The sequence below is a fragment of the Uloborus diversus genome, chromosome 1, assembly GCF_026930045.1.
Source record: "Uloborus diversus isolate 005 chromosome 1, Udiv.v.3.1, whole genome shotgun sequence".
NCBI classification, from domain to species: Eukaryota; Metazoa; Arthropoda; class Arachnida; order Araneae; family Uloboridae; genus Uloborus; species Uloborus diversus.
The window spans coordinates 141,119,718-141,143,109 of record NC_072731.1 but is presented as its reverse complement, the minus strand read 5'-3'; the positions used below and the strand labels follow the sequence as shown (position 1 = coordinate 141,143,109).

The window sequence follows — 23,392 nt, the reverse complement described above, 5'->3', positions numbered from 1 at the left end:
TCAAATGTTTTTACTTCCTTTTACAAAAAAGGAAGTATTGTATTCGCGAAAAAATTTTCACTCAAAAATCGCCCTTAATTTCCATTTTGCTCACCCCCAAATGAATGTTGAGTTTTTTTTTCGATTCGACCACATGCGGAAAAGTGCCTAAGAATGTATAGACACGCGAAATATCCATTTTGACCATCACCGAGGTAATTACAACGACTTTTCTCGTGACGTCTGTATGTATGTGCGTATGTGTGTATGTGCGTATGTGCGTATGTGCGTATGTGCGTATGTATCTCGCATAACTCAAAAATGGTATGTCCTAGAAAGTTGAAATTTGGTACATAGACTCGTAGTGGGGTCTAGTTGTGCACCTCCCCTTTTGGTTGCTTTCGGATGTTCCTAAGGGGGTCTTTTGCACCTTTTTGGGGGGAAATCATTGTTAATATCAATGCAAACTTAAGTGGTGTTACAATTTGGCGGACACTTGGCGATATATCGCCAGTCTTTTGGTCGCCAAGTTTTGTCGCCAACTTGGCGGAAAATTTGGCGATTTTTTTTTATCTGGTTTTAATTTGGCCATCGTTTTTAATATTTAGAGATTAAACTATTGAATCACATTAAAATTGCCAATAATGGGAAAATGACATTAAAATGGAGTAAAAGGAAGTCATGTGAGGCACACATCAGCTCGTTTAATTCAAAATGACAAATAAATTACTGTAACCAATTTATTTGTATAAATTGCTGTAACCAATTTATTTGTATAAATTGCTGTAACCAATTTATTTGTATAAATTGCTGTAACCAATTTATTTGTATAAATTGCTGTAACCAATTTATTTGTCATTGCATCTGAATTTTCGATCACTTTATTTATTATCTCCAAAATCACTTCAGTTGAAAGTTTTGTTTGCTTATGATTACAAAACGTTCTAGTAAATTGATTGCCAGAAGCCGAATTAGTGCCTGAAAAACATACGAACGTATTTGTTCAAAACACGTTAATAATACACAAAGTGAACTGTTTAGTTAATTTAAACCAATCCCAAACTAATATTAGATTAGATTGAAAAACGCTTATTTTCGCTGACTCGTTAACCAGAAAATGTTTGTCTCAGTCGGCAGTGTAATTATCAAAGCTCTACATTGCTGTTTCTTGCTGGAAAGAATTCGAAAACTTACTCCATTAATTCTCTCTCCAATTTTCCACGTTCATATTGCTCAGAATTTCAATTCGCAACTCCAACGAACTATAGGGAGCACTGAAGTCACTGTCTAATGGCGGACTTAAAAACTAAAACAAACGCACATGGTAACGAAGAAAATGCTAAAAGTGTTGTGATTTTTGTTCGTACGTATGATTTTTTCGCTTTATTCTTTTTAAATTAATTTTTAAAGTCTTGTGGATATTCTGGCCCACGTAGAAAGAAATGAGAATTCAAGAAGCATTACTAAACGTCAAAGATTAATGCAAACTACGTAGTTCGTAGTTCTAAGCAGCTATTTCCACGATGTTGAATTCGATATTTATCAATTCTTGATAAAACTAAATAATAATTGTGGCCTGACAAGAATAACAATTAATGTTAGAAAATTCAATATGACATTACAAATTGTTATCGAAAGAAGATGATAGTTTTTTGCCTTGCTTGGCTAGCGCTTATTGTTTTCCATTTGTAGCTGAGTTATTTCTCTCGAATTCCCGAATCGGTTAATTTAAAAATTTTCTGTTTAGATTTTTCTAATTTCTGAGTTACGATTTAATTGTGTCATGTTATGCAAATCATCAACAAAATTCTCACGGATATATGGTGGTAGTTTTCTTTTCAGTTGATTGACCATTATTTCTTTTCACTTATCGAATTCTGTAATCTTACTACCATTTTATTCCACTCATGATAAAAATTAAAAATGGTTTAACTAAAAACGCGAAATCTCGCCAAGGCTACTTTGCTCGCACAGTACTAAAACTATAACCCTAAACAAATTTGGCGAAACTTTTCAGCTGAGAATAAAAGGAATAAAGTAAATTCTTTCTCTGTTATTCATTTTGTTCTACGATAATATATTCAAGAAAATATTTTGCATACTGTCCATTCCAACGAAATGCTGCTGTAAAATATGGTAAGTTTAATTAATTTAAGATTTAAAAAAAACCCATATTCTTACAAATTCATACAAAACAATAAAAATTTTTACCTTGTATAACGTTATCCAAGTTTGTTAATCCAGAATTTTCGCTTTCATCAATTTTTAAGGAAATAATGAAAACTAACATTATTTTGAGAAGCTCGAGAATACTACTAAGGGACGAATTAATTTCTGTAGCTGAAAGCAAACTAAGACACATCGATTGCGTTAATAAATACTCAGAACAAACTGCCTGTGTTTACGTCAACAGACACACGTGGAACGCAACATGGCAATGTTTTAGTTTCATTTGCAGTTTTGTAAATCACCGCAAGGTAGCGTATTCGAGCGCTGGAGTTCCGAATAGTAATTTAAGATTCAAAAAATGATCTCCAACAGTGTTGTTTGCAATCCAGATTACACATACACACTGACCAACTAATAAAATAAACATGAGTGACATTTTTACTCCAAAATTATTGGAATTCGTTAAAGGCCAATGCGAATTCTCCTCTTTGAACTAAAAAGCTGTAGATTAGAAACAAAAAGTAAATTGTGATTTTCCTGAAAAATGGAATGAGCGCATCCACTCAGCGGCCGTACAAAAGGGTTGGGTGGCCGTTGCTAGGGTTGTTTTTAACATTAAGTCCAGTAGCTGGACGACCGAGCCTCGCTCGGCTTTAAAAGAATTATTTTTTGCCAGCTTGTTTTTTTTTCTAAGGTTCGATACTTTTTCAAATATACTTGAAAAGCATCACGTTAACGAAATATTAAAGCTGTCGCCAGTCGTTGGATATGCTTCCGAGAAACGAGAGATATACAGGTAAACACTTCATCAGCATTATAATCATTTCAGCTATAAGAAGCCTACTACTGAATATAGGCCTGCTCTCTGCCACAGACATGCACCAAGGGAATCTCTGAGCTGGTCTAAACGAAGGGGTCAAGTATATCCCTAATATGCGATTTTTACAAATATACTTGTTCTATTATTAACAATCAGTGGCAATTTACTAAAAATATGCCTCAATTATTAAAGACTGTCTTTTCTTTCACATTACACTTCGGAATTTTTTTAAGTTGTATTTAACGGATAATGTAAACTTCGGAATGCTTTCCTAAAAAAAAGTTTCCCTTGTCACATTCAGACGATCATTTCTTAGGCTAAAACAAAATGGCTGAAAAAAAAAAATGTTGCCAGTTTTTATGTACAAGTATAACTTTAATATAATTGTCAGGTTTCAAATCTCTACTTAATGATTTTGGTACATTTTTGGCAATGGGATCATGTATCCTTAGAGATCAAGTATCCCTAATCTCCCCTATAAATTAAATATTATGCAAAGTTGGATTTCAAGAGTTTGAAATAAGTTTTTTAAACGAAAAAGTAATATGCTTAATCAGTCTTTTTTTCCTAAAAAAAATTGACAAAGTGTAGTAGATAAGAATGAACGTGTTATGCCACATCCGGTTAGGTTGAGTGGAACTTAAAGAACTACAACAACTATAATGCTTGCATTTGACTTTTCAGGATTTGAAATTATATGCCAGGCTTTCTTTTCTTTTTCATAAGCATACAGATACTTACATTTTTCTTCTTTAAAAAAAAATAGTAATTCAATTGAAAAACTCTTCATTTTATTATTGCAAGACAGGAAGCAAATAAGTTGATATTTGTAATTTTATCATCGTATTTTTCTTTATTAGTTGTTGTAACTTTAGCTTCATTACGCTGCTTTTAAAATAATTATTAGTTTTGTTTATAAAATATATTGTTCACAACTGTATTGGAGAATAAGTAACTGATCAAAAGCATCTAAGTTCATTAAAGTTGTGTACATTTTTCTACAAATTTTCTGGTTGAATTTAAAACAATATTATTTTTGTGTTCACGGTATTATCATCTAACAAAGAAAATTAGAAATATTGTTATTTTTTAGAAACATTATGTAGAAAACTAAAATCGATAGGTAAATTGTTGATCTAATAAAAAGTCTACGTATTTTCTCAGTGGGATCAAGTATCCCCCATGAAGGGAGCAAGTATCCCTTGATGTGGAGATACATTATCACTTTCTAAAAATATTGAAAAAAAAATTATTTTACCAAAACTTTTTGTTTAATTTCAACTGAAAAAAAAACTCAGATAAAGAAAACAATTGCGATTGTTCACGCAATTAAAAAAAAAAACTGATAATTTGAATCAGAGAAAAAAATTGAAAACTAAAGTAGGAATCAAGTATCCCCAGTCTCCCCTATCATACGTTCTGATTGGAGCTAATAGATTCAACTCCACAGTAGGGGAAGCTGCTGTACCCACGGACGGTTGTACCTACGGACGTTGGTCGGAAAATTAAAGGTATTGTCGAGAGAGATCCTAATTGGGGTTCAACATGTGTCACAGCCCTCTCCAATACCCCAGAAAATTTCAATGCCATTAAACGAAAATTTAAGTTTCTGTCACATTTTTTCTATTTTAGTAGGATCTAAGTTAAAAAAAAAAATGAGCAATTTCTTTTTTTTTTCGTCCGTCGTGGATTGTATTATTCATTTTTGTTGTAGGTATCATGATTTCCTATATTTTAAAGGTTTTGCTTCTGATTTTTAATGTTGTAAAACTGTGGTCTTGACTGCCTTGCAAAACCAAAATGGCATACCTTTGTACTCAAGGACACACAACCATGTGTACCCTCGGACAGCAGTTTTTAGTCTCCTTGGGTCACACCTGAGTCTTCTTACAATGTGAAGTACCTCAAAATGGTGCCTTGTCATCAACGTCCGAAATATTCTTTCATCAATGATGATGAATTTGAAGTAGGGCTTGAAGATACAGTGTTGAAGTAACCCCCCACCTGTTGTAGGATCTACAGACCGTCAATCCCACCTATTTTCACTTGAAGTCGACTTTTCTAGATTTTTATTGGTTTAATCTAAACTAAGTTGTTTGTAATGGGTTAATTTTGGTTAAAGGTTTCAATTTGCATATAAATTGAAGTTATTATGTAGGTACATAGAGAGCCATACTATCATGAATCTAGTTATTTTTTTTGTTTAAAAACATATTATTCATAACATAATTAACTCTTTTAAGACTGATAATTTTTTTAAAGAGTTCACTGATGTTAAGGATTAAGAAAAATTTTTAAAAAGGGAAAAACCTTCGATTAATTTTCAAAGTTTAATTTCTGTTGGATATTTTATTTAATGTTATTTTCAATACATGTTTGAAGTATTTCAATATAAAATGACTTATTAAAATCTATTGAGCATAATTGAGTTCCTCAGACCTATTTATATATTATTTTTTTATATTTCCATGGGTACAAAGGCACTTGTCCGCGGGGTGAGCGGGTTGTTGTACCCACGGACAATAAAGATGCTTTATAAGATTTTTTTTTTTTTTTTTTTTGAGACTGAAAGTTTTGAGATTTTCACTGACAAAAATTGCCAAATTAGATGATAAGTATTAAATTCTGCCAGAAATTTTTTTCGATCGATTATCCATTCCCAGAGGCCAGCAAAAATTGCAAAGTAAATTATGTCCGTGGGTACAGCAGCTTCCCCTACGAAGTTTTTGAAGTTGCAAAGTTTTAATGATTTGTCAAGTAAGTTGAATGCCAGTGTTTCCAAACTTAATGTGTCGTGAACATTAACATTATCTTAACTTACAACTTTTAAATACTTAAGATCCACACTTACTGGAACAGTTGGCCTTGATGGGTATTTAAAAGCGACATTCTTCAGTCTGATGAAACCATTCAGAGACGCAGGTTTCATACCGGCATCTGAGCTGCTGTCGATGGACGGTTCCTTTTAACAAAATTTCTGTTTTAATGTAAGTGAAAGCATTGATTTTGTTCATTTTTAGATACATTCAGCAGAACATAATACATCAATAGTTTAAATAAAATTTGCTACTGCATCTGTTAAAATTTAAAAAGTTGTTAGTTATAAATGTGCTTTTTATTTCATCACCTAGTTAATGATCTTATTTTAGTGTGTAATCAAAATGGTACAGTAAGTAAACTCAAATAATTGTTGGAGCCTTGTTGCATTCATAAATCTACCTAACATTCAAAAAGCCATACACCACGTGAAAAGTATTTTAATAATGAAACAATTAAAAATTTTCTGCTCTTTGCTTGTGTAATCGTTGATTTTCTTTTGATATACGTAAGGCCCCTATATCTATATAGCGGCTCTAGATATACGCATAGTAACATGATTTTATGAATTTGGTCACGTTGATGTACATTAATGTGTCTCGAGATAATCTGCATATCTAATCATATTAATTCATATTGATATAAATGTTTCGTAAATGATCATAATGAGGAACATTTAAAAAGCTTCGTCTACAAACTATCATTCCATGGTCAAACTGACATTTTATCCTACACGCGGCAGCTCTGTATTTCATTTTAAAACAAGTGAAACCCAAAACGATTTTGCTCAAGAAATCACACATGTATGTGTGATTTCTTGAGAAAATGTTGAATTTTCTGCTAAACATCCTTAGTTTCTTTTTGAAATTAAAACTACAAATTAATTATTAGGAAAGATATTTTTTTTTAATTGTAACAATAACTTCGGAGGATGTTTTGCTAGAGCTGAGAAGTCTAAAACTGATGTCCAAAAGTTTGTCCGGCATGAATCAGGAAAACTTCATTTTTAAAATAGCAATTACGAAATTGATTGTAGTCACTAAGCCAAGAAATTTTAAACTTTTAGCCCTAAATAATTTGTATAACGTATAAAAATGCAAGCAAAAATTCAGTCTAATTTGTTCCACACACGATGATGAAATCACCATCAAAACTGAAATAAATCGAAAATTTTACTCATGAGTTTTATTATATTAATGATAACATTCTATCAAAGAAAATAGCGATATTTATGCCAAATTCGTCACGCTATGTAGCGCACACTACGTTTTAGCACACTGATCTTTCACTGAAATTTCAAATGCTAAATTTACATTTGAAGCTTTAGCAAAAAACCAAGAAAAATTTCAGTCATTCATGCTTATAGTGGTAGTGTTTATACTAATAAACACTACCACCAAACAAACATTTCAAATCTTCTAATTATTATCAGTTTTCACAAAAATAAATCATTCCATTTATAAACAGAAAGGGTTGCTCCTAAGATTTCGTCCATTTTCGAATACACAAGAGGTAAAATTTATCTTTCAAAGACACTTTATTACTGCAAGTACATGCTCTTTTAAACTTTGAATTTTTATTGTAATTACAGTATTCAAAATCAGCTAAATTGTATTTTATGAAATTTCATTTATACTCCTTGCAATATTTATTAATACTTGATAATGACTAATATTTGACTGAACAAAACGCGATATTAGTGCTTAATGTAAAGCTTTCTAAAAACTGTTTTAGGTAAAAATCATCCTGATGTACAAAACATATCGTGTTCTTTACCATTTCACGTTGAGGATCCTTTTGCAGCATCCTTCAATCAACCGTAAAATCCCTTGTTGCTTAAAATGCTGTTTTAGAGAATGGAATTTTACTTCCATAGTTTATCAGATGTGGAAAAAAAAACATTTTCAAAGTCTTACTCGATCAATAATTTGATAGACTTTAGCAGCTGCACCTCTCGCCAGAGCAAAGGCTTCAAAGTATGGCGCCGTCTGCCCAATGAACATAGAAGCTGACATAACATTGAAGAAAACCTAAAAAAAAACATTGATGGGGTAGTAGCCCGGCAGAGATTTCAAGTATTAATTTTACAAATATCTAATTATAGAGTTAACGATGACAGTAAGCTTGAAAAATCATAATGATGCAAAACTGGGGGGGGGGAGGACCAGGAGGAGTGAGAAAGGGCTGCATTTATAATGAAATAAAATGTGAGAAATAGTTTCTAACTTGTCCTGTCGCTGCAGAAGATTAGAATCAAGCAAATATAAACATCTACTGAACAAGATATTTTTTAAATTCACATTTCATTTCGGAATAAATGCAGTTGTTCCATTCCTGCTACTATCCCATTCCTTCCGGTTCTCCCTGCACCCTGTCGAAAATACCACTAAATGATACCTCAAAAAACCAAATCCACTCCGTGTCTACTCTTCAAAAAAAAAAAAAAAATACGCATTAATTGTTTAAAAATAGTGAAAATTCAGACTACTAACAAGTATTTATATTAGATTTAAAACTTTACAATGCAATGTTCATGCAAGTAAGGAAAAGTTGATAAATACTCTAGAAGTAAAACTTCTTAACTGCAAAATCTTTGTGGACATACTCCTACACCTATAAAAGTTTGGTAAACATAGGGAATGTTTCTTTCATGTGTCAAGAAAGGTGGTGTTTTTATTATCGTCTAAAATCAATAATTGAGCAAAAACCCATGTGGAACGAAGATAAAAATAACATAATCGTGCCTTACAGTTGCCAAAAAACATTTTGACCTCGAGACCATCCAGAGACGGATTTAGCAAACGAGGAAGCGTTTGAAAAAAGTTATTAAAAAGAAAGAGAATCCTATCGCCAATTTTTGATTCTGCTTTAGTCTGCATTGAAATTAACACTTGCCAGAAAAAACGGTTCAACAACCCTTTTCGAAACATCCCAATGCAACCAAAAAAGGAGGTGCACAACTAACTCGCACTTAAAGTCTACATACAAAATTTCAAACTCTGGAATCGTCCAAATGGATTTTTCGGTTGTTCATACGTGCGTAGGTACAAATACACGTGCGAACGAACCAAAACGAGCTGATGTGTGCATCACATGACTTCCTTTTACACCAATTTAATGCTATTTCCCTATTATTGCAATTTTAATGGGATTCTCTCTCTAACTCTTTAAATATCACTAGCAATGGCCACATTGAAAGCAGATTTAAAAAAAAAAAAATCGCCAAATTTTTCGCCAAGTTGGCGACAAAACTTGGCAACCAAAAGACTGGCGATATATCGCCAAGTGACCGCCAAATTATAACACCACTTGAGTTTGCATCGAAATTAACAATGATTTCCCCCCAAAAAGGTGCAAAAGACCCCTTTAGAAACACCCGAATGCAACCAAAATAGGAGGTGCACAACTAGACCCCACTACGAGTCTATGTACCAAATTTCAACTTTCTAGGACATACCATTTTTGAGTTATGCGAGATACATACGCACATACGCACATACGCACATACGCACATACACACATACGCACATACATACAGACGTCACGAGAAAAGTCGTTGTAATTACCTCGGTGATGGTCAAAATGGATATTTCGCGTGTCTATACATTCTTAGGCACTTTTCCGCATGTGGTCGAATCGAAAAAAAAACTCAACATTCATTTGGGGGTGAGCAAAATGGAAATTAAGGGCGATTTTTGAGTGAAAATTTTTTCGCGAATACAATACTTCCTTTTTTGTAAAAGGAAGTAAAAAAATTCATGATATTTATTTGGTGAGTAAAAGTGAAATGTAGGCCAAAATTAAAGTGCAATTTCATTCGCGATTACATAACTTACTACACTTTGTACGAGGAAGTAACGTTTAGTGTTTTTCTGTAAAAATACAGATTCCTTTCTTTTTCTAGTCTAGATTGAACTTTTCAAGATTAAACTTTAGGAAACATAGTTTTACTGTGTGAAACTTAAGTAATGCATAAGTATTACAAAATTAGCTATTTTCCTATTGAGTAATAAAAACCTTTTCTTTTTAATTTTGACACACCTTAAAACTGACCAGAGTAAGTTTCCGAAGCATTTGGTAATACTTGGTTCGTATAAAATTGAAAAATCTTGTTGCGGACTTGCTAAAATTAGAAATTCTTTTGTTTCTCTAATTCTTCTCTATTTAATAATCTCGTCATAAGTTGTTCTTGATCGGTCTGCAAAAATGGAATTACATAAATGCATGAAACATGTAATGCCCACTTATATCTTACTTATCTTACTTCTTATCACTAATCTTACTATTATCAGTTTTCCTCCTGTATACTCTTTTGTGCCCTTTTCTTCGCTTTCAATGATGAGTTTGACGCCGTACCAAAATGCCAGGGCATAACCGGCAAAAATACAGAACCAAGTGAGTGCGGCCATGATGCTGGTAATGAGACCTCGTTTTATGCCTTTCTTCCGCGCTGGCTCCAAGCAATTTTCGTACCTGAAAAATTTTGTGAAAATTTCGTTGTAAAAGATAAACTTCTGTTTAAGTAAATATTGCATGAAATGTGCCGCATAAAACTATGAAGGGGCTGTCCATAAATGATCTCCCACTTTTTTTCAACATATTTGACCCTCTCCCTTCTTTATCACAAAGTCTTGCACTTCACCTTACCCCCACCCTTCTTCTCGTCACATGTCACTCCATTTTTCACAAACATATTGTCATAAGAAAAGTTGTGGGTTGATGCACTTCCTATCACCCCGCTAAGCGTGACATCATTTGTGGACGACCCTTTAGATGTATTTCGTATGAGATCAGAACATTTTTGTTCACGAAAAGAGCAGATAGGAGAAGGTGAAGACCCTTAGTGAGGGATTTATTTATGCATTATTGATGTAATGGAAGTTATGTAAATTTATTTTTAGTTCAGTCATCCAGAGTAACTTTGAGTCATTTCGGTTTACTTTGCGCCACTTCAAAATTTCTCAAAAGGGTAAATAACCAGTAATATACTCGATATTCCAGGAACACCATCAGTGGCTTCTCAAAGAAGCATCTTTCAAGAAGACGCGCAACAATTATTTGCCGAACATAAGTTTTTATCTACAGTATTATTATTTTAATACTTCTCAGGCACCAATAGTGAATTTTATTTGCATTTAAATTTTTTGATGGTTTATTTTTTAAGGAACTTACACTGCTGCTTCATATCACATCACTGCTTTATTGATACGTACTCAAGCCTTAGCTTTTTTTCCTATCATATAGATGAGGGAATAATAGATAAGAAATATTTATCTTTTTCGGAGAAATGAAATAATTAAAAAAAAGTCTGTCCTGCTGCGCATGAGTTAAAACTTCATGCTTTTCTTAAAACGTTCGATTGCCTTTACCTACTTAAAATAAATTTGTTGAAATAGGTACTTAATTCTTTGCACCTAATAGTATTTAATATTTTACTCTTTTTCTCTCATAGTACATTTAGTTTACGATGAATTCCCTGTCGAGTAAACAACGAAAATTCAATATCTTCTCCCGTAGGAATAGATTTTATCGACGTTCCCGTTTTATTGATATCCTGCAAAAGCTATTAATTTTTAATATTGTTGTGCCCTAACATGGACAGGCGAGAAAAAATTTACTACTCCAAATAGATACTATTGATTATCCAAATGCGTCACTTGCGTGACAGCAAAAATATATTCGTATAAAAACGGTTTTTTACACAAAGAAAAAACATTGAATTACTTTTATTGGCGAATACTGACCTTTGAATTTCTTTCCTTTCGCCACCAAAAGCCACTACCGTTCGAATGGAAGAAATTACTTCTTCCGCGACAGCTCCCGCCGTTCCATAAGCCGCTAGCTCTTCACGAGACACGTTCGCCTGAACCTGAATGATTTAGATTAATTAAAAGCTAGAAATACTTTTGATTGAATAAATAAGTGCATTGATCAGTGGACAACTTAAGAACCTATCTCACCATGACAACGAAAGTGACACATCTCAAAAAAAACAGCATTGGAGAAAATCATGGTTTTACGCAATAGTAGTTTTAAGTGATTGAATCTCAAATATTATAATACGCAAAAAAAATGCAGTGAGATATTAACCCTTGTTAATTTATAGTTTATGTTGTCTAAATTAATAATGCATACTTAAAATTTGAAAATGTTTCTTCCAAATTAGGAAATTTCAATGATGTGTCAGTATTGGTTACATCGTTCTTAAACTATCACGCACCAGTTATGTAAGCAAACTTTGAGAGCTTTGTGGCACGTAAGAGCCTTAAATTTAGATATTAAATCAATAGTTAGTAAGTTTTTCAAAATTTTGAGAAGTATCACTTTTGTTGACGGGACACGATAAGTTAGTTTTTATTGACTATTTTAGTACGCAAGTCAGGTCCGAAAATGGGCGGATCATTTGATACACCTATAGTTGAATTGTAAGCTGTAGTGTAGATCATGGAAAAGCGTTTAACCACCATGCCGTACATTTTTTGTGGTACATGTGACTACACCGGAAGCAGGAAATACCATATCGGAATAGGGTATTTTTGGATCAAATGATACAGTACGGCATATTGTTAATTTTAAAGATGATCATTTAAAAGCCATTTTTTACTTATTGCCGTACAGAAAAAATGATTCTGGAAAGGCCCAGAATTTTTGTTTACAGAATTACTTAGCGGTCTTTTTCGGTGGTTTTTAAATGTACGGCATTATCATATTTTCTTTTCTTATTATTTAAAATTTCTTTTTTTTAATGCCGTACCAATAAAATACAATATTATTTAATTGGCACGTTATGGTTATTATTATGACACTTCGAGGTGCTTTATCCCTATGCTACGAACTAATTTTGTGCCAAATTTCATGAAAATCGGTTGAACGGTCTAGGCGTTATGCGCGTAACAGATACAGATCCAGAGATCCAGACATTCAGATTTTCAGCTTTATTATTAGTAAAGATTCCTATTTATTTTTTAATTTAATTTTTGTGCATTATTTATTTATTTGTAATGGGGTCGTTTCCAAAATTTTAAAAGTATTTTTTTCTGAAAGAACATGTTTAAAAACATAGGATCTGATCATTTTTTAAATAATTTGACTAAGTTTAATATTTTTTAAAAAATACTTTAATTGTTTACGTGCTTTCATCGTTTACGCTTCTGCCGATGACATCACAAATGATGAAATGCCATTCACTGTTGCCATTTGCAGAACGTAGTATTAAATTCGCATCTTTACTCACGTGTATTGGCAACGATATGGTTGATAGCAAGCATAGAGCGCAATATTTAATTCGCTTCTTGATTATCATAACGTGGAATCGCGGCTGACAGATGCGTCAAAAGTACATCATTTGTGACGTCATAAAGATCACGCACACGCCATGTTTGAAAAATTGGACAATTAAAGAATTAATTAAAAAATAACTGTTGAAAAAATTAAAGTATTTTCTGGGTCCATGTTTTTTTTTTTTTTTTTTTTATCAATTTCAGTGACTAAACGTAGTACTTTTGAATGAAGGAAACACCCCCATTATACTTCAGCAGGAGGGACGTTAAGACTCCGTAAATATGCTCACAGGTGTATGTTTAACTCTCAAGCTTTGAAAATTATAGCACTAATCATATGGAGAAATGCGAAAATGAAATTACAACTAAAAATACATATCATCAATTAGGACTACTCTTTGAGTACTTATAATAATAATAATAATAATAATAATAATAATAGATACGTCCATTTCCGCCCATAAACTTGACATTAGCCTTTCCATGTAATTGATGGTCAGACAGTAACTTTATGAATAAGAAGTACGGTATACCTTTGTCATTATTGCCATTGCGATCGCAACAACGGGTGTTATGGATAGAATAACTAATCCCAGTTTCCATCCATAGTACAGTCCGACGCCTACACAAAGTACGGTGGATGACAAAAAGCTTATGCAGATGCCAATCTTCTCACCCATGCCATCTTGAATGCGGGTTAAGTCACTAATCAAAAGAGAAGAGGTAAAAATTAAGGACAGGGTAAAAATAAACTTGTATAAACAATCACTTTATTCACAATGATTTCACTAAATACGATCGATGTCTTAAAGAACTTACAGAATGGTACATTTGAACGTTTCAAGATCAGCCCTGATTTTAACTAGAGTTTCTCATTTTATTGTAAGTTTTTCTGCTTGTCCTTCACTGATTAGAAACTGTTTACAATTAAGTTACAAATATAAACACCAAAGAAATATTTCGAACGTAAACCACAAAAATGCATCTGCATCCTTAAAAATAAAAAAAAAACTTTGTGGACAACAACCGAACCAAATTGAATCAACGTTGTTTAGTGCATCAACGATTGACTCTGAATCATTTTCACAAGCCGAGATCGAGACTTTTTCAACCAATCAGAAAGCTTTCATCTGACTTGCTTGACTTAGAACCCCTATAACTGGAGAGGCCGACGCATCCGCTATGTTGGAGCAAGCGGGAGCAAGCGTACTTATCGCACAACAGGGAAATACAGAATAAAAGACATTCCGTAGAACACTGCAACATGTTAGCAAAGATTACAGAGCATTTATAACATAATGATAATAAAATCATGTGAAATACATCGATATTCAGCTCATAGTCCAGTAGAAATAGCGTTTGTGGTCAAACAAATTGCAACAGAAATGATTCTTGTGGGAAATGGTAGGAAACATGCTCCTAATGAACATAGTAAAAATGTACATCCGTACTGTTGGGACAAATATGTGTTTGGGCCGCGCTTTTAAAAATTATAGAAAAAAAATTTTAATTAAAAAAATCATTTGTGGGATCAAATGATAGAAAATTTCCAGCTAAAAAGGAACAAAATATGAGACATTAAAAGAGAAGTGAACATACTACAACTATTATCCCGTTCTATCGCGAAAAATGGCATTTTTTAGCCGCCATCTTGAAAAGTCATGAAAAAAATTTAAAAATAAAAAAAAAATCATGTGTGGTATCAAATGAAAGGAAATTTCAAGCTGAAAAGGAATATACATGAGATTTTTCAAGTGAAGTGAATATCGTAAAAATATACACCCGTGCAACCTCGAAAGAGTGGGTTTTTTTCGGCAGTTATCTTAAAAAATCATAAAACATTCCAAAATTTAAAAAAAAAAGTGAAGTGTTTTTTTAAGAGAAAATACAGTAGAACCTCTTAATAAGGGACACTGAGGGGACCAAAAATTTCGTCCCTTAAATAGAGGTGTCCCTTCTTCGGAGGTATATGAAATGATGCAAGCAATATATAATAACTCAGTATAATTTTGTACTGTATTAGTATTTAAGATAAAATGCTAAAAATGAATTACACTGAATGAAAATTAAAAGTAATTAAATTTTCAAATGTTATTCTTTTAGTTAATAAAGTTTTATTTAAAAAAAAGCAATGATATAATTTTGAAACATATATGAATTATTTTGGAGCAATTCCATGACTGTGAACATGAATGTACATGAACTTGTTCGATTTCATGCAATTTAAAATTAAATGATATAAATTTCAATCATTGTTCATATTTCAAGTTTTTTACGCGAAGCTATTTATGGGCGGTTAATTATCCTTCGGCTGTGAGCCTACTTGAAAGAAATGCTAGGAGGAGAAAATATGCATGCAAATTTTAGCAAGAATTTCACAATACATCCATATTTGTAAACGTTTGTGTCAAACTTTCATCAGTTGAATTTTAGATTCTAAAATTCCAGTAAATTCAATACTTTGTATGATACATTTATACATTAATTATTGTTAAGTTTTCTCTGTAACTGTCCCTTAAATAGAGTGTCCCTTATTCAAAGGCAAATACATGGAGGTCCCAATTCAAAGCATCTACTAATCAGAATGAATTCGCCCTAAATTTCCCCTTTTACTGATCATTGAGGGAAGAAACATTATTATTCATTTCCACTTTTGCTGATTTATATCATTGAGGTTGTAAAAACAAAATAACCTTTTTGGTCTGCTACGGGAGTTGTTTTACGGGAGTATTCTTCTTTTTTTTTTAATTTAAAGAAATGGTTTAAACGAAGAAATAAATTTAAAAGTTTCTCTAGCAGCTCTAGTTTTCAGATAATTTCAGCTGCTTTACCCAAATTATGCAGTTTTAACTCCATTTTATGCATTTCTAAATCAAAGTGTAGGCTTCTGAAACAAGGACTGCCTCCAGCATGTTTGCTCTGCTATAATCAGTTGGCAGTCTAGTTACATTCAGAAAAACTCACTACATGAAGTAAATATCTAGTAAGTTTAGTAACAAGGCTTCAACGAATTGCGGTCAACTTGTAAGTTCTTGCAATGCATATATTCGCTTTGCGTGATGTGTGACGAATTGGATCTTTGTATGTAATATTTTCAGGGTCCGACTAATGTAGACAATAAACAAAATTTTTTGGGGGTCCTCTACAGTCAAACCTTATAAACAAAAGCATTAATAAAGAATCAGGGGTGGTAGTTTCAGGGGTGTTCAGGTGTTAAATCACTTATTCAAAGCAACCCACACTTGTACACATGAAAAACTAGATAAATTCAGGAGAGTACCTTAATTTTCTTACATAGAAACTGCAGCAATTTTAGTATTTTTGGGGCTCTTAAAAATTGGGGACCCATGGCCAACAGCCTAATTGGTCTGGTTGGTAATTGAGCTCTGATTCTTTTGTATAATACACTTTGAATAAAAATTCCATTATTTGGTTTTCATTTGATCTATGGATGTAACTTAAACCCATGTCACAAATATTTCAAAGTTATGTTTTAGAAATTTGAGCTCCTGCGCAAAAATTGATGCCCCGTAAGAAATGCTTTGGTGAAACGGATGCAACGTGAAAATGCAACTTCAGACCGTTTAGTTACATTCATTCCAATAAAAGATTAAACAAAAAATAAAATGTGTTAGCATCTCACCCCTTCCCCCCCCCCCCCCCCCGCACACACAACCGTACTCCGATTTCCCTGCTTTCCTTAACAAGGAGGAACAAGCGAAGTCTTAATTACATCGTATGCAATACTTCACACTTCACTGTGGCATTTTACGTAGAGGTCAAGTCCAAAACGCGTTTCTTCAAATATCTTGAAAAATCATTTCTGCAGTTACTGCTGTTTACTGCACAGGGCAGTATGATAAGGTTTAAGGCGAGCTGAACGATGGTTTTTCTTGATCGTAGGAGGTCTGTGATGAATTTCCCTACTGAATGGAAAACTGGTAGTCGGCCCCGCTTAAACGAATACCGTGAGTTCCAAGAAATATTATTCGAATCAGCGGTGAAATTTTATTTATTTTTCCTGATTGACAACGTTTGTCTTAAAACGTTATAATAAATCAATATCTAAGTAATAGAAGAAACATGTTTTTTATTAAAAAGCGTTTTAAATAAGCTAAGTAAATAAAAGTATGTATGAAAATTATATGTCACTTACAACTATGGGTAGTGAATCTTTGTTCCGACACCTTTTTTCAGTTAATATTTTTTGGAGACAATCCATAATAGTGAATTCCTTGCTCAAGGTATTTTGGGAGCACCTTTCAAACTTCAATTACCGTGTTTTACGCAATTAATATCTATCAATTTCTTATCTTCTGCAATGTTTATATTTCGTTGTGTTTTTTAATTTAATTATCAACTGTCTGTTGGTAATGGCAACGATAAAAGAAAATAAATAGAATAGTGGATATGCTTTGATGGATAATGAATGTTTTTTCCCCCGCCGGTTGTTTGCCGAAAAATACAATTTTTAATTTTTGCTTCAGTAATTGCTCTTAATTAATTTTTTATGTATTCAAAAATTTTCTCAGCTAAAACATATGCGAAAGCTGATCACTATTATTCGATTAACCGGGGAAATTGTTCGATTAAGAGGGATCCCTAACATTGCGAAATGTCTAACATTGGGAAATATTCGGTTCCTGGAGATTTTATTCGTATAAGCGGGGTTTTCGTTTATCCGTTACGAGATAAGGCGGGGCTGACAACATTGTGTTTCCATTACGATCCAAGTGCGCAGAACAAAAATTTACTTATTTTGTAAACAAACAAATAACAGAATTTTTTTAAAAAATACCAAGAACTTTTCATAATGAACTCAAAAAGTACAAAATAATTTTTCTGGGTCACAAAGGACAATTTAAGAATTCCTGTAGTTTTTGAAAATGACACCACAAACGAAGAAAAGTGCGGCTCATGTCATGAAGAGGATTTATTATTATCTAGCTTTCAATCATAACTTTGAGTGTTGAAACATGCATATTTTTGTTATTGGGAAAGTTTGGTTTGAAATGACTAGAACCGCACTTTTCTTCATTTGTGGTGTCATTTTCGTAGAATTTTCGAAAAATACAAGAATTCTGATCTAGAAAAGCTATTTTGTCCTTTTGAGTGCATTATGAAAAGTGCTTGGTATTTTTAAAAACATTCTGTTCTTTTATTCTTTTTAGTGTAAATGTATTTCAGAAATAGAATAATTTTACCCTCACGTTTTTAATATAAATGCTCCCCACTAAAAGGGAGAAAACCTATGTACGTGTCTAAAACTTTAAGCAGTAGGCACTAAAATTTAATCCTTGTTCCTCTGTAGGATTTATGTTTGCTAATTTCATGATTGCTTCAGAGGAGCCTTGATTCAAAATTTTCATTATGATTTGCTTTTAACATTAGTGTTGAAAGGCAACAAAATTTGTAACAATGGGTTTTATATTTAAACCATAGACTAATAATAAGAGTAGACCGAGCTATGGCAACCCTTTTGCTGCTCATAAACCAAACCATGTGACTGGTGGATATCCTAGCAACAGCGGGCGTTGATCGAAGCAAACGATCAACGCGAGCGAGAAATAAAATAAATAGAATTGATGGAATACGGAAGAATTAGCTTTTATGAAATCCTATTTGTAAATTTGTTATTCTAAGTTGTAAATATTTTGTTAATATAGTGAGTTTTTCGTTTAGATACTGTGCATTTTCTTTAATCAATTTCAATAACTCTCTAAGCAATTAAAGATGCAAACGCCCAAAAAAAAATCGCCAAACGGTAAGATTTTTACATACAATTTCAATTTAAGATACCAATTAGTACATTTTTGCGTTAAAGCAAAACGTTTACGCCATTCCGTTCACGCCAACGCTGACGTAGGATTTCCAAATGAAATAAAAGTTACTGAAAACTGTGATCAAAAACTAATTACGAATGTCAAAATAATGCATAACTAAAAGAAAAACAGTTCAATCTCTGCACCTGGAAAAAAAAAATTATAATGAAAACACATTACGTCTTAAAGTACATGTCGAGTGCCAAACTATAGATAATGTTGCCATCTAGCAACCATGCTGCCAAAGTTTTCGCCAAGCCTTTCCACTAGTCACATGATGTATCCATGAACCAATTTTTTTCATCAGCAAGTCTGAGAAAGCTCGGTCTACTCTTATTATTAGTCTATGATTTAAACATTTAATGAGGAAATTACATGAAACTTGCGGTTTTCCATCTTAACTTAAATAATTATTTTATTTTAGAATTTTATTTTTTCAGCGCTAAGTTGTACCTTAAGATTAAGCAAATCATTTAGTGAAATCCCGAAGTCTCTAAGTAGTCTAATAGCAGAGATATAAGAGAAACCAGGCCTCAGATTTCTCCGAGACAATCAGGCCAAGTATAATAAAAGTGCTTAAATAACAGAATTTAAAAAAAAAATACTAAGCACTTTTCATAACGCACTCAAAAGGACAAAATAACCTTTCTGGGTCAGAAAGGACAATTTAAGCATTCCTGTAGTTTTCGAAAATTCCAAGAAAATGACACCACAAACGAAGAAAAGTGCGGCTCAAATCATGAAGAGAATTTCTTATCATTATATAGCTTTCAATCATAGCTTTGAGTGTTCAAACATGCATATTTTTCTTATTGGGGAAACGCTTTTTGTTTTCTCAAGAAGCATTATGATATTGAATGCAAAATAAACCTAATATTTACTCTTTGTTAAGCTTTAGTAGTTCAAAAAAAAAAAAACTCTTAAAAGTGTTACATGACGTTGTGTATTTATCTCTGTACTTTTTTAAAAAACCTTCTTCATATAAAAACGCTGTCCGAAAAGGTGATTTTCAGGAAAAAGTTATAAAGGTCACTATATATGTGTCGTGGAAAAGGTCTGCGGACTGATTTCTAGTTGATAAGGATACAATGCGAACATTTATCGCTTGAAATCTGAAGACTTTTATTGTCTTAAAGTAAAAATTGCGGAATAAAACGCAAATGCGTATATTCACAAGGAACGATAAAATTAAAAATTTTGAAAACCTCCGATTGAGTCGCAACTGCAGAATCAAGAGGGAAAATTGAAAATCCTTTTAAAAGTCTTATATTATTTAAAATCAAAGTCAAGTTTTTTTTTTTTTTTGCTATTAAATTGAAACTGGCAACAGATAAAAACTTTAAATCACTGCTTTTAATTCCCTTGTTGGTCAACAATGAATGGGGTCGTTTCCAAAATTTTAAAAGTATTTTTTTCTGAAAGAGCATGCTTAAAAACACAGGATCTGACAATTTTTTAAATAATTTGTTTAAGTTTAATATTTAAAAAAATGCTAAAATCTGCGCGCTTTCATTGTTTACATTTCTTGTCTATGACATCACAAATGATGAAATGCCATTCTGTGTTGCCATTCACAGAGCAAAATATTTAATTCGCATCTTTACTCACGTGTATTGGCAACGATATGGTTAATAGCAAGCGTAGAGCTCAATTTTAATTGACTTCTTGATTATCATAACGTGGAAACGCGGTACAAAGATGCGTCAAAGAGCATCATTTGTGACGTCACCAAGACCACGCTTTGTTTGAAAAATCGGACATATTAAAAAATTAATTAAAAAATAACTGTTGGAAAAATGAAAGAATTTTTTGGGTTATGTCATTTATTTATTTATTTATTTATTTTTGCTTATTCAATCAATTTTACTGACTAAAAGTATTACTTTTGACTGAAGGAAATAACCCCATTCGGTTTTCAATCGCGTGAATAAATGTTTAGCGGTTATTAAAATCTGCATTAAAAAACGTCATAATTCGAATTTTATAAGAGATAGAAGCTCCAAACACATTTTATCAGAAGGCGGAAAAAATTTCTCTTTATTTTGGTATTAAATTTTAAAATTTTTAACTATGTTCTCACTGCAAAAATCGCGAAAAACATTTCAGAGGTTTTTTACTAATATCTTCGTTAATTAATGTCATCTAAAAACACAACCTAGCTAAAAACACTCCCGATCAACTCCCCTTTCGATTTTTTTTTTAAATTTTTTTTAAATAAAGCTGTCCATCCATTTTGGCGCTAGAGTGCGACAGACAGATACACACAAATAACGGGAGCTCAGATTTTAAGAAAATGCATATATCTTGAATAATTGCAAATTGCTTATCTCTACTATATCAGTGATATAATTGATTCACGTGCTTTAAGAAGTACTGCGGAACTTAGAATTGGATATGGAGAATGTCCATCCGTCTCAATTTTTCAGGCTGGCCAAATTGATTGAGAAGGTAATTCAATAAATGATGAATTACTTTTTTTCGAAGATCTTCTAACAATTGTTTTACAACAACATGAGGGGTATTTAGCACGTTTGGGAACAAATAACAGACGTGTTTAGCGTTTATCAAAAGTCTAGAACATTTTGACTGCAAAAATACACAGTGAAAAACACACGAACACAATGAAAAAGTATGTTTTGGTTTTTCCAGTAACTGAAATAAAATATTTAGATTTCGGATGTTTAGTTCTGATGTAAATTAGTATGCTAATTAATTAATATGTTGAAGTTTGCTGATCGTTTATTTAGTACTTTTGATATAAAGTTATCTTACCAACCCACTAGTACTCTCATTTTAGAATTAAGAGAGGGGGGGGGGGATATGTAAGAGGTAAAAATGTCGCGTAAAAATGAATAAGTGAAAAGGAGGGGGGGGGGGGTTCACAAGCGGTTTCTTTATAATATCTGATACCAGGGTCCACCGACTGATGACAGGCCCTGGTGTTAAGCAAATTGTGATTTAAAAAAAGGACAAAAAGAAAAAAAAATTCGAAGTGAAAAACAACGCATGTTTTTTTTTTTTTTCCCCGGCAAAATTAATTTATTTTAAGGATTCAAAATTTTTACTCGTTTCATACTTTTGCGCCATTCTAATTTCGCCCCAATTCTTTTAAATCACGTTTCGCTAACGTAATAACTTACGCTTGACGATTCTACAATGACTTTTTTACTACCCTTTAGCAATGAACCATCGTACAAATGAGGCTTAATTACCTCCCTTTCAGCGCTTCCGCAGAGGGGAGAGAAGAGAGAAAACATCTTCACCTCCGGATTCGCACTGCAAATGCAGCGACATCAGCATTGGCGATTTAGTGTCTTTTCGATCATTCAAGCACGCTTTTTCCCAAACTTGTCTCGCCAACCTGTTCCTTAATGTCGGCTTCTTGGTCGAACCACTTTTTCGTCAGGGGTCGAAAGGAAGGTTACATACGTTTCTACCGGAGTGGAACATCTTTGCGTGTGAACTATCTTGGTACTACGTTCTGGTTGAAATTTGGAATATATGTGAATCCATACGTAAAAAGACTTTGGTTCAATTTTGACTTCAATCGCTCCAAGAGGTGTTGATTTTTTTTTTTTTTTTTTTTTTTTTTTTTTTTTGCGAATAAAAATAGTTTTATTAATGCAACAATAAGAAAGATAAATCGTAATAGATTGTCGTCTGCGTATTTCTCGTGATTTTAATTGTATGGAAATGATCGGAAATATTATCTCAATGATTAAAATTTTTTACTGTTGCCATCTTATGTTTGGTAATAAATAAAATATTTGTAATTAATTCAAGTAAGGCTTTTAAAGTAACTTTCAATTTTCGCTCTTGGTTTCGTTTTTACAATAATTCAGACATTGGGATGGTCGTCAAGTTTTTGCATGTGTAATTTTGTTTTTGTTAGGAATATTGCTGCCTCGTCAAGCATGTGGAGGGATCAGAAAAAGGAAAAATATAGAAGAAAGTTTCGTGATAGCCACAACATACTAGTTTGTCTTATTATAGTACCAAGATGTTGCGAAATTATTCCTATTGAATTGTATTTATGATTTGCAGTTCAGTAGTTTCAATAAATTCGTGGGGTTCGTATTCTTTTGTATTACTTAAATTAGACGCAATGCCCTGATCCATTAAGAAACATTTGTTAGAGATTATCATCTATGTAAATTTGTAGTGTAGTATACTAAAAAATGTATGTTAAATATTGACAAAACGATCGATGTTTTAAAACATCGATGTTCAGAAACATCGATGTTTTTGGTCGATATATCAATACTATCGATGTTTTAATTTCCAACATCGATGTTCTGAAACATCGATGTTTTGCCATCGATGTCGCACCACTAATGCGAAGCACTGGATCAAATTTGCTCCAAAATGGCGGATGCGTCGGGTCCTCCAAATAGGTGCCTTAGCCTGACTGAAGCTCACTTGGTTGATGGAATGTGGTCGTTGTCCACTGCAGACATAACCGTGTAGTCTGTGTTCTAAATTGATTCTGGTAACAAAATATTCCC

The 23,392-nt window shown here is 32.7% G+C and overlaps 1 protein-coding gene across 1 annotated transcript in view; it reads right to left on the bottom strand.

Annotated features, from left to right (window-relative positions):
* Positions 1-23,392, bottom strand: part of LOC129235326 (ATP-dependent translocase ABCB1-like) — a 119,592-nt gene that overhangs the window by 52,366 nt on the left and 43,834 nt on the right. Inside the window, exons 6-10 of the mRNA XM_054869093.1 lie at positions 13,599-13,770; positions 11,530-11,654; positions 10,069-10,258; positions 7,702-7,815; positions 5,820-5,930 (exon numbers count right to left, since the gene is read on the bottom strand). Of these exons, the coding sequence (XP_054725068.1) occupies positions 5,820-5,930; positions 7,702-7,815; positions 10,069-10,258; positions 11,530-11,654; positions 13,599-13,770 (712 nt within the window). The remainder of the gene's footprint in view (positions 1-5,819; positions 5,931-7,701; positions 7,816-10,068; positions 10,259-11,529; positions 11,655-13,598; positions 13,771-23,392) is intronic.